Below are 13,435 nucleotides of genomic sequence, written 5' to 3' on the forward strand. Positions count from 1 at the left end.
TGAGATTTTATTAAAGTATATTGTACAAACAAGCAAGGTTCCGTGAGTGGTACAAGTAGGGGTGTCTGCAGTGCGGTTTTAGGCCATTTTAAGTGCTACACTTTGCGGTGTGATTTGAATAAAACTATCACTACACTGTACCTCAGTTTTGCAGTCAGATGTGTGGTGCGGTGTGGTTTGATCAGTTTTAGACTAGTATATTTTTCAAGATGTTATGACTAATTACTAGTTTACTATTGATAACCATGACAATATGACAATAAGTTTATATATAAACACACACACACACACACAAGCAAAATATGTGTGACAAAAAAAGTAACATAAATATATACAAGACCAAATAAAAAATCTATGACAGATTGTTAATAAACTAAAAATAACACAAACATATACAAAAAAAAAAATCCATGATAATTGTGGGGAACAACAATTTAATAAGATAGCAATGCCACGCATCATGTCCATGGCTGAGGAGTTCAGTATAGTTCCGAGAAGACCATCCTCTTGGACAGTGAGACCAAGGTGGCAAGCTCTGGCCATATCAATGGTACGTCATCAAAGGAGGCCACACTATAAGGAAAGAACTCCAGGGAGGGACAAGCTTGTCATGTCTGCAAGGATGGAAGCTACCACCACATTAATTGCATTCCACGAAACCCCTTGGCCGCATTTATGTGGAGAAGACCCCTAAACAGTACTATCTTGGTCGCTGCAACTCATAGAAGACTTGGGAAGGTGTTTGATGAGACAAACACTCAAGTAGTGGCCTACATGATCAACAAATGGAGGGCTAAGATTAGTGGAGAGTGGCTATATAATGTATAGGATCCTCCAGGCAAAGGGGATTGAAAAAATGGTGGAAGAGGACACTATGGCAACATTGAACAGAAATTGTAACCAAGTTTGAAGAAATAGATTTTGGAACTACCCTCCTCGGTAGAGTCCAAGGAGATTTTCTTCACATAAAGCTTGTTTGTCTTTATTTTCCTAAGGCCTTTAATCCATTGTGCGTACTGCTTTATCCATTGAAGCCTAGTTTCTAAACCCACCCTCTATAAATTCATTGTGTTAGGCTATTTAGGCCCTAATCCTGTTGCTTCGTGGGCTTAGGATTCAAATTGTGTCCCTACAATAATAATGTTAAAAAAAGGGTAAATTACAATTTACCACCCTGTGGTTTGATTGAAATTTAAGTTGCCTATTTGTGATTTGAAATTTGATATTTTATCCACTTGAGGTTTGAACAAAATTTAAGTTGCCTACCTATGGTTTGAAATTCTATGATGCAAGTGTTGCGCTGGATTCTTTTTTATCTTATTTGATCTTGTATATTTATGTTTTTTATGTTTTTGGAGGAGAGAGAGGTAAAAGTTGAGCAAAATTACATATTTAGTTTTGTTTTTAACAGATATGAATTATGAAACTCTAAATGGGCTAACCTCAAGTAGGTAAAGTGTTAAATTTCAAATTACAAGTAAACAACTTAAATTTTGGCCAAACAACATGTGGGTAAATTGTAATTTGGCCCTAAAAAAATGTTAATAGTGAATAAGAAGGCCAATAATTCAAACAGTCTGAATAGTTTCAAGAAATCGTATCTTTTAGTAACTAGTATAAACAATATACTTTTGTGATAAAGGAACTAAGAATAATATATGGATCTGAACTTCAACAAGAACACAAATATATTCAATAAGTAAACCATACACAATTATAATTGAGAGTGAGAGGGTATTAGGGGAGAAAAGTGAGAGTTTGAGATGAAGAAGCAAATAAGGTTTTGAACTTTTGATTTTGTATTTAACCCAGACAAAGTTTTTTTAATGTAAAACTAGAACACAATAACTTTGGGCTAGTCACTTACTTCATATAGTAATAAATAATTAATATATATTTAATATAAAATAAAAAATATATGGGTGTAGTGCGGTGTAGTGTAGTTTTGTACAGTTACTCTATTTTGTTGGCAGTTTTGGCCAGTTTGGGTGTAGTTGTGCAATTTAAGTAGTTTGGTGAACACCCCTAGGTACAAGCATGCAACTAGTTTGATATATATTAAAAATTTATGGAATCAATGAGGGCATTTCAGATAGCTACAAATAATAAATCAATTCATCTTTCTCGTTTCATCTAGTCAATATTAACACTATTTATCAGGCTTAGTTGGTGCCGAGAGCCTTGTTGGCTTTCCTTAACTGTATAACAAGACCTTATAAATAAATAAATAAACTTGGGCTAGCGTTTTTAATAGAAATGGTAAGGTGAAGATAAAATAAAATATCAATCTATCTTTTCCTCTTGGCGTTTCAACAAGGATGTCCATGATTCAAATTCTGCCTCCCCTAACTATCGCGTTATAAAGAAGATGACATTGTAGATAGCTACAAATAGTAAATCAATCTATCTTCTCTTTCTTTTCTCTTCTTTTCTTTTTTTCCATTTGATCAATATTAACAATTTAACACTATTTAACAAGCTTTGCTGGTATCAAGAGCCTTGTTGGCTTTCCATAACAATACCTTACAAAAAGAAAGGATCAATCATTCTTTTCCTCTTAGTGTTTCCAATAGAGACATCCATGATTCAAATCCCTCCATATCCCAAATATTAAGTTATATAAATAATTAAAATAATAATAGCAATAATAATAATAAAAAAACTTGTTTGATTTTCCATAATGAGACCTTATGCTTATCTTCACCTCATTATCACTCCTTTATAATTAGCCTCTTAGCGTTTCCAATAGAGATGTCCAGATTCAAATTCCTCCCTTTCCCAACTATCAAGTTATATAAATAAATATAATAAAAATAATAATAACAAACATACTGACATACTTGGTTGGCTTTCCATAATGACAACTTATACTTATTTTCACCTCAACATCACTCCTATAAAATAGCCTCCAAATACAATAATCCACCATACTTACATCAAATTAGTGAGGCAATGGAATTTGAAAGACCGATCCTAATTGTAGTTTTGTGTATAAGCAACTATCAGTTGAATAGAAACCTAATCTTATCCAAAGAAAAAGAATTGGAGGCCCCGACCAAACGGACTCTTAATCTCAATACTCTAGAGCATTAGATTTTACTCAAATGAACATCAATTGATAATAACAATAAGAAGAACATATAATTTCTAAATGGAATGTTTAAATATCATTGCACTGAATATGCTTGAAGTATTATAGTATTACAACATATAAAGATTCAAAACAAACATGAGTTCTAGTTAGTCTAAAACCTGAATGCTTTTAATAGGAGGTTTGTTTATGAGCTCTAGTTGTCTTTCTAACTCCAATTCTTCTTCTTTAGATATAATTTGGGTTCCATTCACCTGATTGATGCTTGTCAAACACAAACACAAACACAAAACTACAATAAAGATCATTCTTTCAAAATCCACTGTCTTACTGATTTAATGTAAGTATATATATTGGATTAGTATTCTTGGAGTTTATTTATATAGGAGTGATGGTGAGTTGAAGATAAGTATAATTAAGGACTCATTATGGAAAGCAACTAAGTTTGTTTTATTTATTTATTTTATTATTATTATTATTATTATTATTATTATTATTATTATAACCTAATAGTTGGTAGATGGGTGAATTTGAATCTTAGATGTCTCTAGTAAAAACATTAGTTGAAAAAGATGGATTAATCTTTTCTTTTTAATTTTTTTTTATCTTCACATTACCATCTTTGTTGGAAATGCCAATAAATTTTTATTCTTATTTTGTAAGGTCTTGTTATGGAAAGACAACTGCACTCTTGATACCAGCCAAGCATGTTAAATAGTGTTAATATTTACACTTTCCATTTTGAACTTTTTGAATGTACGTTTTGCACCTTAAACAATAACATTTGTTACACTTTGCATTCCAACGTTAAGTTTGCTATTAATTTGGACAAAAATTCAAAGTTTAGAGTGCAAAGATCAAATGGTTAATAAATAAATCAAAAAAAAGGAAAATACCACCTGAAAAGTACCAAACTCACCGTATACCAAACTCACTGTAACCCTTGAACTAGAAATTCTCTCTCTCTCTCTCTCTCTCTCTCTCTCTCTCTCTCTCTCTCCTTTTTATTTTTTAGTTTTTAGAATGGGAGTTTGCTGATGAGTCAAAATAAGTAGTCGTTTCCCAATGTCTATAAGTCCTTTTATAGTAGTGGAGAGTTTTCTTGTACTTCAATAGGAGTTTAGTGAACAGACTTATGAAGACTAGGAATTTGAGTAATTCCATTATTTCATAGAGAATGGTGATTCTACCACTTACATTTATGGTATAGGCCATTCATTATATTCATAATGAGATTTTTATGATGAGGTTTTCTATGAATGTAAGATGAAAAGGTACAATTTTACTATACTCCGAAATAATACCTAAGAATATTTTGAGAAATTGATGGGACTTTCTCAAGAGCTTGTAGGAGTATGCCTTGTAAATCTATCACCTTCCCAGTCAACACTCAGTAGTTTGCGTCAAAATCCCCCAGTTTTGACATATCCATAGATAAGCAAAATGTGTCACTAAAATAAGGTCATTTCATTTTCTACTAAAGTAACAACAAACAAAAGAAAAAAAACGCAATGTATGTAGTGTTGCTTATGTAGCTAACAGAAAAAAAAAAAACGCAATATATGTAGTGTTGCTTATGTAGCTCCCTCTCAATTGCTTCAAATTTTTACTCGCTCTCTTTAATTTATCATTCTCTTTTTTAAAACTAATCAAAGAAAATAAATTAGCCTCCCATGTATTAAAAACCAAACCGGACCGGACCAGACTGGTTGGTCCAACAAGTTGAATCGAGGATCAAAGGCCAATTCAATCCAAAAATGCCTAAAATCAGTCAAAAACTGTAAACTAGAGGCAAATCTGATTTTGGCCCCCGGTCTGATTTTTAAAACCATGCTAGCCTCTTAATGATATGTAGCAATCAAATGCTAGTCTCATCTAATGATCTAAAAGGCTTTTGGTTTAAGGAAAAAAAAAAAAAAATTCAAAACCAGCCATAATTTTTAATGAGGAAATTGTATTATTAGTGATACAGTACTAATATTATTTTTGCTGTGGTTTTTTATTCGTAATTCATTTTCATTGCAAAACCTTTTACTTTCAGTATTTGACAAATTATGTTCCCAAAATACTAATCATGCTCCTGATACAGCCAACTAGAGGCTTTTCATAGTGCAACGGTAGTCTTACCAAGAAAATCTTGTCTTGCATTTCTTGCTTTTGAAATATAAATTTTCATGGGTTTTAGTAATGATGCCTTTAGGACATATGTTAGAATTTAGAAAACCATTTTAGAAAAATTTTATGGGAAAGCGAAAAAGTGATTAACTTATTTGACATATTTTTCAATTTTTTTATAAAAAAATTATCTGAAAGTGATGATTAATGTGTGTCTTAAGGACATACATTAACCAGACCAATACATTAACCATGCCCAATTTTCATCTTCAAAAAGTATGATTTAGGCTCAGTTGAGTCCAAATCTTCTATCCCACTTTTCTTATATCACTCTATGCTCTACAAATAAAAAATTTCCCAGTGTCCACCTACTTAATTAAATGCTAATTTTCTGTCTTCTCTTATTTTAGTTTCCTAAAATAAAGAAAATAAAAACCAACACATCCCCAACAACTAGCATTGATGCCACTTCATCAACAACAACCATCCACCACTAGTTATGTTTGTGTTCCAATACACCATACAATTTTTTGAATATGTTAGATGTTCGTTCAACCAAAGTATTCTCAAGCGGCTAATGTTTGTTTTATTATGAAATTTTTCTTAAAATCGAACCAAATGGACCCGTGCATACTCCCATATCATGAAACAGTCCCCTTCTATTTTAAAAGCAAATGTAGGATCCTAAATTCCACAATCCATGTTAAATGCCAAAAGAAAATCACAGCCATAGAGCCACTTGAATTTTTTTTTCTATAATATTTTATCAATCTACCAAAATAGACCATTCGTTGGTGAATTCGATGAATAGATGCTAGTTCATGAAAGGACAACGCAATTTCTCAATACCTGTACCCAATCATCGATTTGAAAACAACAAGGCGTTGGTAGATGGCTGTATAGTGGAATCGGCGTTGGTTGGTGGTGGTGGACCAGTGGCAATAACCGGTGGGGGCTATTTTGGTTTTTATTTTATTTATTTTAAGAAACTAAAATAAGAGAAGGCAGAAATTAGCACTTAATTAAGTAGGTGGACATTTGCAATTTTTTATGTGGAACATAGAGTGAGATAGAAAAATGGGACATGAGATTTGGACTCGGCTTAGTTGAGTGAGTGTAAGTCTTCGTTTTCTATATTTCATTAATGAGTGAGTGTAAATCTTAGTTTTCTGTATTTCTATTGCAATGTCAACAACAATGGAAAAGTTTCAAAAAAATACAAATTTGAGAATGATCAAGCTCATTTGGAAAATGATCAAGCTCTAGATGTAATAATCACACTTGATGCATTATACATTTCCTATAAGTGTATCTTTCCAATCAAATCTAGAATATGAAATTGGAGCTACACAATTCTCTTCTTTGCCCTTCCTTGTACTAATGCACACGAGGTTTAGACTTGATATAAACTAAACAGTGTTTATATACATGGATAGATTATAATAATAATAATTATATAAGTTTGGAGAGTATTCATTTGTAAAATAAATAACATGAAATTTCGAAGAATTTTCTTTTTGAAAATTTAAGCTTCATGATGTTTGATTGGTCTAGACTTCTTCTTGATCAATCGAAGTAGTGAGAAAGGCTTCTTGATTGGTAGAAAATCTTGCTCAATCAATCGAAATGATCAAGAAAATTGATTTGAAGCTTCTGCTTGACTCGATTAATGCTCGATTCCTATTCGATTGATCAAAAAGAGCCTTCAATTAATGCTTGATTCCTCTCTATCGATCGAGCCTCGTAAAAACTATTTTTGCATAATTTTCTGCAGAATTTGTGGTAACTACTCTAAACGTTAGGAAATGTTTTAAATCTTGTAAATGATTTTATGAGGCATTGTAACTCTCCATATAGGTATAAATAGAGGTTTATATTCATTTGAAATCCTGTGGGTATTCTCCAAAATTGCTATTTATAGAACCCAATAATTTGGTTGTATCTTGGGGACAAGTTTATAGAAGCCCTTTAGCAACTTGCGTATGGGGACAAATATTGTCTAAGGATAACATTCAATTGTGCCTCCAAGTCAATTAATAATTTCTATTTACTTGATGTGTTCATTTTGTTCTTTTATTATTACTCCTTGATTTGGAGAAATCTCCAACAAACAAAATATGTTGGTAGGACAAATACCGTAGGTATAAATTTAGAACTCGGGTCTGCCAATTATCAAATTTGAAGCCAAGTTGAATTAATTGTCCAATTATGTAATGGGATTCAAGGCCTGGTCACAACATACATACCATAAAAAGTTTATTAAAATGGATGATTAATAGATGCCCTAAGGGCACTTGGACCTTACTACTATCTAAAAGTTGTGAGTTTGTTATTTTAATTTTCTACACATAAGATGTAAGGAGTAAACTCAAATATTACTTATCACACTTGCTGGTCTAAGGCTCTTGACACATGAATATAAGTTCAAATTTAAAGATTTTGATCCAAATCCATAGTCTTACCCTTTCCAAATGGGTACTACCCAAATCCAAATCCTGCATAAAAAAAAAAAAAAGGAAAAAAAAGAGAGGAAAAAAGAAAAAGAAGAAGAAGAGAATATGGGAAATTTGAGATTCCTGCTGTCTTGTGATGGGCAATACTTAGGGCGTTTGATATGGTTGTTTAAATAACAATTTTCAATATTTAAACACCACAATATCTATTTTTACAACACTTTTTAACTCACGTATTTTCAAAACACTTAAACAACATTACTAAAAATTTCTTACCAAACAATTGCTTAGGGGCCGTTTGGTAACGTTGTTCTAGTAACATTGTTTGTATTTTAAATACGTGCGAATAAAAAAGTGTATAAAAATACGTATAATATTGTTTAAAAACTGAAAATATATAGTTAAACTATTATAGCAACAGCTTGAATAGTCCCCAAATAGTGTTTTGGACTCTAAAAAAGGGGACCTCACGTGGGTCCCACCCATTTTGTGAGAGCGGCTCCAAGTAGCGGGAACGTTTTAAAATAAAAAATAGGAAAGAAGAATTCAATACGGTAATTTCCTTTCACATATATACATATATCCACAATTAAAAAGTGTTGTCACCAAAAAACAATTAAAAAGTGTTTCTGAATTGTAGTGAAGAAAAGAGATGATACAGAAGAAGAGAGAGAAAGGAGAGATAGTATGGGTAAGAGTTTCACTCTCTCAAACATGCTGGCCGGCTCTTGTTCTCCGTACTCTCCACGATTCCGTCCTCGTTTCCTTCTTCTCCCTCCCTCAATTCCCTCCTCCCCGTTACGTCCTCGGTTCCCTCCTCCTTTCCTTCCCCGACAACTTCCGCTCCCTCGCGCCCTCCGCTCCCCATGCGCTCCTCCACCGCGCGTTGCGGCTCTACGGTCTGAGGACCCTCTCTTCGCTCACGTGCTCTTGTCAAGGCAAAACCACACCGCGACGTCGTTTCGAGAACAATGGTGCGACTGCGAAAACGGCGCCGTTTAAGAAGGCCGAGGATGTGTTGGGGTTTGTGTTCAGCGCCGCCGTGTCGCCGTGGGTTGAGAGAGCTGAGTTCGTTGAAGCGGTTGAAACGATGGCTTTCGTTCACGCTTTTCGCGGGTACAAATCAGCCAAGCTTAGAGGTAGTTATTTTGTTAGTTACTTCCAGTTAGTTACATCATAGGCACATTGTTTTCGAGCACGGATTTGAAACAAAAAAAAAACAGTTGGGTGTTGATGCTTACATTAGTATGGAATTTAGAAATTGTGATTTGAAATACAAAGTTATGCAACAATTGAGGGTAGATGGTTTTTTAATTTAATTTAAAATTTTTGATGGTTGTTGATACTTGATATAGTCTATAGTTTATTTTATTTTCTGAATTTGGAAATTATTATTTTTATTAATTTAGTCATTAAAGGGCAGTTAAAAAGGTAGTTGGTGTTCTTGCTAAAGTTAAACCTCTAGAACAAAGTCAAAAGTCAGCAAATGCTATGTGTATATGCTCTCACAAACTAGTTTTCTTGTTTCCTTTTGTTGGTTTCTCTCTTATACTCATCTTTTCAATGTTTAGAATTTAGGATTTGATGTTTCTCTGTTTATTTATTTATCCAATGCTAGAAGTTACTCAGAGTGTTTGGCTAAATCTCTTTGTCTAATACCATTACTTAAAGTCAGTTGATTGGTAATTGCTTTCTCATTCATTGATATACACTTTGTGCACATACTGTCCATAATTTCAAGTGCGATTTCCCCATATAAAAAGTGGGTGATGTGTACGAATAATGTACAATAAGGAGTGTGTAAGAATCAATACCCTTAGTTTATAGCAACCAGCCTATCAATGATAAAGCTGACTCACATGACACTCAAAAAATTTAGTTAGGATGGTAGTTTATTTTGTACATATTATTATTCTTTAAAATTGGAAATTTGTAGATAGGATGAGATGAGACACGATATATATATATAATGAAAAGGATGATGATCCTGACAAGAGAGAACCTGGAGTTTCTTTCCTAGGCACTTACCATTCCTAAAACTCTTTACAACTATCTTGCTTGAAGGCTCGTGTTCTCCTCAATCAGCTGTCAGATTTATTGGTTTGTAATTTCTTTCTGTTTGAATATCTTTCTAGGTAACAAGAACAAGAACTCTATTGCTCATGAATCAGATATTTTAGAACTGGAAGATGAGTTTCAGCTACTCTCTCAGGAACTGGAAAAGAATTTGGAAGCTGGTGTGTCAAACGGAATGAGCTCAAAAGTTCCTTTTCTGACAGAATCTTTTAATCCGTTGCATGAGCACCAATTTTCACATACTCGACTTAAGCAAAGCAAGGAACAATCAGTTAATGAGGTGCTAGTAAACTTGCATTGTCTTGCTCTAGATCCATTTTTTCTAGTTGGGAAATGCTTGAATACCGTGGAGCATAATGTTTTGAGGTTCAGAAGTTTGTCATTCCAGAACATTTCTGACTTCTGCTTTAAAAAATGCTTGCGTCCTAAGAGCCACGAAGCTCACTTTTCTGATTCTGGGCATACAAAGACTGAGTCTGGTGTGAAGGTTGACAGAAAACAAAGTTGTGGAGAAATTTTTTGCCCCTCTTTATCTTACATGGCTGCTCCTGTTAACAGTATGGGGCCAAAGAGGAAGCTTGATCAGCCATCTAATTCTTATCTTTCTTTAAAGGTACACAAAACTATGCAATTTTCCTCGGATGCTGGAACTAGTGCATATCTGCAGAAAAATAAAGCTGGACACAAGGAAAACTGTACGTTGTCTGATCCTTCTTTCAAGTTGTGCGCGACTATGCCTTTATTCTCATTAAATGGCAGTGATTCTTCCTTGAGAAGAAACCATAGTAGTGGTTTCCAAGTGGAACTAATTAATTCTGGCTTCCCATATTCTCCAGCGAAATTAAAAATGCAACACCACTCTTCCACTGAGCCCCAGAGACTGACCTATTTATGTGATCGTAATTTAATGGACTCGGTTGAGAATAAGTTCAACATCTCCCTTTCAGGAGGAGCATCTCATTGTGGTGAAGTTGTTGAAATCGGCAAGCTTCAGGAGCCCGCAGAAAATGTTGATATTCTAAATGATACAAGGGCCTGTATATCTAGTGTTGATTATATTTTGGAAGCAAAAAAATGCCCATCACAATCTGCTTTTACTGCTGATAAAATAAAGATGCTTCCTAGTGATATTGATGGTGCTACGTCCATTAGATCCAACAAAGTAGCCAGCAACAATGTAGCATTTCAAGACAGCTCCAAGGAGAATAAGGAACTCTATAAACCAGCTACTTCTGATTCATCATTCAAGTTGCCAAGGGGTCAGTTGGAAGCATTTGACACAATTGCTGATTCTTTGCATTTGAAATTTCCCAAGGATTTTGAGCTGCCATCCAAGCAGGAGTTGGTAGAGAAATTTAGTCCATTTGGCATAGTAGATTCCCTGAGGACTAAAATATTTGCTTATATAAGTGCTGCCAAGGTGGTTTTCTTACACCCAACTGATGCAGTGGCTGCTTACCAATATGCTAACAAAGAGAGGGTTTTATTTGGTGAGGCAAATATTAGGGTTTGGCTTGATCCACCGGGACAAAAGAGAATAGAAACTGAGTTTTCAGCTCCCCCGCCTTTGTTGACAGGGAAACCAGTGAGTCTAAAAAGATGTCAACATGTTACTTCTGACTCATCATTTATGTCGCAAAGGGATCAGCAATTGGAAGCACTTGCCACAACTGCTGCTTCTACATCTTTGCATATGAAGTTTCCCAAGGATTTTAAGCTGCCATCAAAGCAGGAGTTGGTAAAAAAATTTAGTCGATTTGGCACAGTAGATTCCTCCAGGACAAAAGTATTTTCTTGTAGAGGAGCTGCCCAGGTGGTTTTCTTACACCCAACTGATGCAGTGGCTGCTTACCAATATGCTAAGAAAAAGAGGGTTGTGTTTGGTGAGGCAAATGTCCGGTTTTGGCTTGACCCACTGGATCACAAGAGAAGAGGAACCAAATTTTCTGCTCCCCCGCCTTTGTTGACAGGGAAACTGGTGAACCTAAAAAGACATCAACATGTTACTTCTGATTCATCATATAAGTTGCAAAGGGGTCAGCAATTGGAAGAATTTGCCACAACTGCTGCTTCTACATCTTTGCATATAAAGTTTCCCAAGGATTTTAAGTTGCCATCAATGCAGGAGGTGGTAAAGAAATTTAGTCGATTTGGCAAAGTAGATTCCTTCAGGACAAATGTCTCTTCATATACAGGAGCTGCCCAGGTGGTTTTCTTACACCCAACTGATGCAGTGGCTGCTTACAAATATGCTAAGAAAAAGAGGGTTATGTTTGGTGAGGCAAATGTCCGGTTTTGGCTTGACCCACTGGACCACAAGAGAAGAGGAACCAAGTTTTCAGTATCCTCGCCTTCGTTGACTGAGACACAAATGAATCTGAAATCATGTCTCAAAAAATCCAGCCCCCTTGAGTGCAGAGACAAGAAAAAACCTCACAAGGTGAGATTTTTAATGGAGACATAGATCATTTCATTTTGATCTACTACCAATGACAACTCTGCTTCTTTTCTCCCTTCTGTTTTTGGCTAAAGGGGAAATCTACGATGTCATGTCCTAATGTGCTTGCACTAGGAATGATTCCCAATTTTGTGAAAATGTTCATATATTTTTCGAGATGCTATCTTTTGTTTAGTAACTTAGTATAAGAATTGAGCTCATAGTCGCTAGTCAGGGCTCTAGTCTTATTTCTGTAGTTTCTTGCATATGGCAATTAGAATTAAAAAAAAAAAAAAAAGATAAGCAACTACAGCTTTTCATTTTAATCTGATGATCTGAGTGGATTTTTTTTTGTTCTCTAAAAGGCAGTGGTGGATTTTGCTTGTAGTCTCTGAGTGGGTTTTAATTAAAAAAAAAAAAGTCTCAGTTGTCCCATGCAGTTTATCGGTAGTATTTCTAATTACTAGTATTATGCGATGCACAGCTTAATAAAAAATATTTTGATAATATAGTTAAATTGAATAACAAATAAAATGAAAAAAAAAAAAAAGGTTACATGGAAGATGTATATTATGTAAGTTCAAGTTTGGTATTTTTTTTCAAAAAAAAATATTATAAAATATTTCAACAATTATTAATGAAATCTCTCTCTCTCTCTGTATATAAAAGATAAAAAAAAAAAAATTTTAATCTAAAAAATAATTGAATTTTGTATATTTATCCCTTTCTGTGTGTATAAAAATAAAAGATAAATTTTTTTTTTTAAATCTAAAAAATAATTGAATTTTGTATATTTGTCCTTATATATAATATATCTAATTACAATGATCAGTAAAAACTTTTATAATTTTTTTAACAATTCCTATTTATTTATGAAGAGGGGATCAACCTAAGAGAATTAATTCAAAATTAAAGATTAAAAAATAAATTGTACTTGTACACCTAAAAGAAATTTAATTTTTATTTCTTATTTCTTATTTTAATATTTAAATAATTTGTTTTAGTGATGATTTTATTCAAATGGTTATAAGTTATATCACACATTCTAACTTAATAATAAATAAAAATATAATACCCTAACTTAATGTAACATTTTAACTTACTAATAAGTAAATATAACACCCTAACTTAAAGTAATGTTTGTAATTGTATTGTGGTTTAGCCTTTAACGCATATATTATTTTTTTCTCATAAAAAAAATAGATATTAATATTACACATGAAAAAATAATGAATTCAATAATTGAAACAATTGAAAACAAAA

At 33.5% G+C, this 13,435-nt stretch overlaps 1 protein-coding gene across 2 annotated transcripts; it reads left to right on the forward strand.

Moving 5' to 3' along the window:
• The first annotated feature begins 8,267 nt into the window (after window positions 1–8,267).
• Window positions 8,268–12,401, forward strand: LOC142614777 (uncharacterized). Of its 2 annotated transcripts, XM_075787414.1 has the most exons (3): window positions 8,268–8,798; window positions 9,795–10,430; window positions 10,572–12,401. In XM_075787414.1, the coding sequence occupies exons 1-3, from the start codon at window positions 8,312–8,314 to the stop codon at window positions 12,197–12,199; spliced, it is 2,751 nt and encodes a 916-aa protein (XP_075643529.1). In that variant the 5' UTR covers window positions 8,268–8,311; the 3' UTR covers window positions 12,200–12,401. The 2 variants fall into 2 exon arrangements, with proteins under 2 accessions (XP_075643529.1, XP_075643528.1); XM_075787413.1 differs by having other exon boundaries at window positions 8,276–8,798; window positions 9,795–12,401.
• The last annotated feature ends 1,034 nt before the right edge of the window (window positions 12,402–13,435 follow it).

Source organism: Castanea sativa, chromosome 11, assembly GCF_040712315.1.
Source record: "Castanea sativa cultivar Marrone di Chiusa Pesio chromosome 11, ASM4071231v1".
Lineage (NCBI taxonomy): Eukaryota > Viridiplantae > Streptophyta > Magnoliopsida > Fagales > Fagaceae > Castanea > Castanea sativa.

Coding starts and splice junctions, on each gene's coding strand:
- LOC142614777 (XM_075787413.1), top strand. CDS start 8,312: ATGATACAGAAGAAGAGAGAGAAAGGAGAGATAGTATGGGTAAGAGTT. Junction 8,799..9,794: donor CAAATCAGCCAAGCTTAGAG/GTAGTTATTTTG, acceptor ATATCTTTCTAG/GTAACAAGAACAAGAACTCT.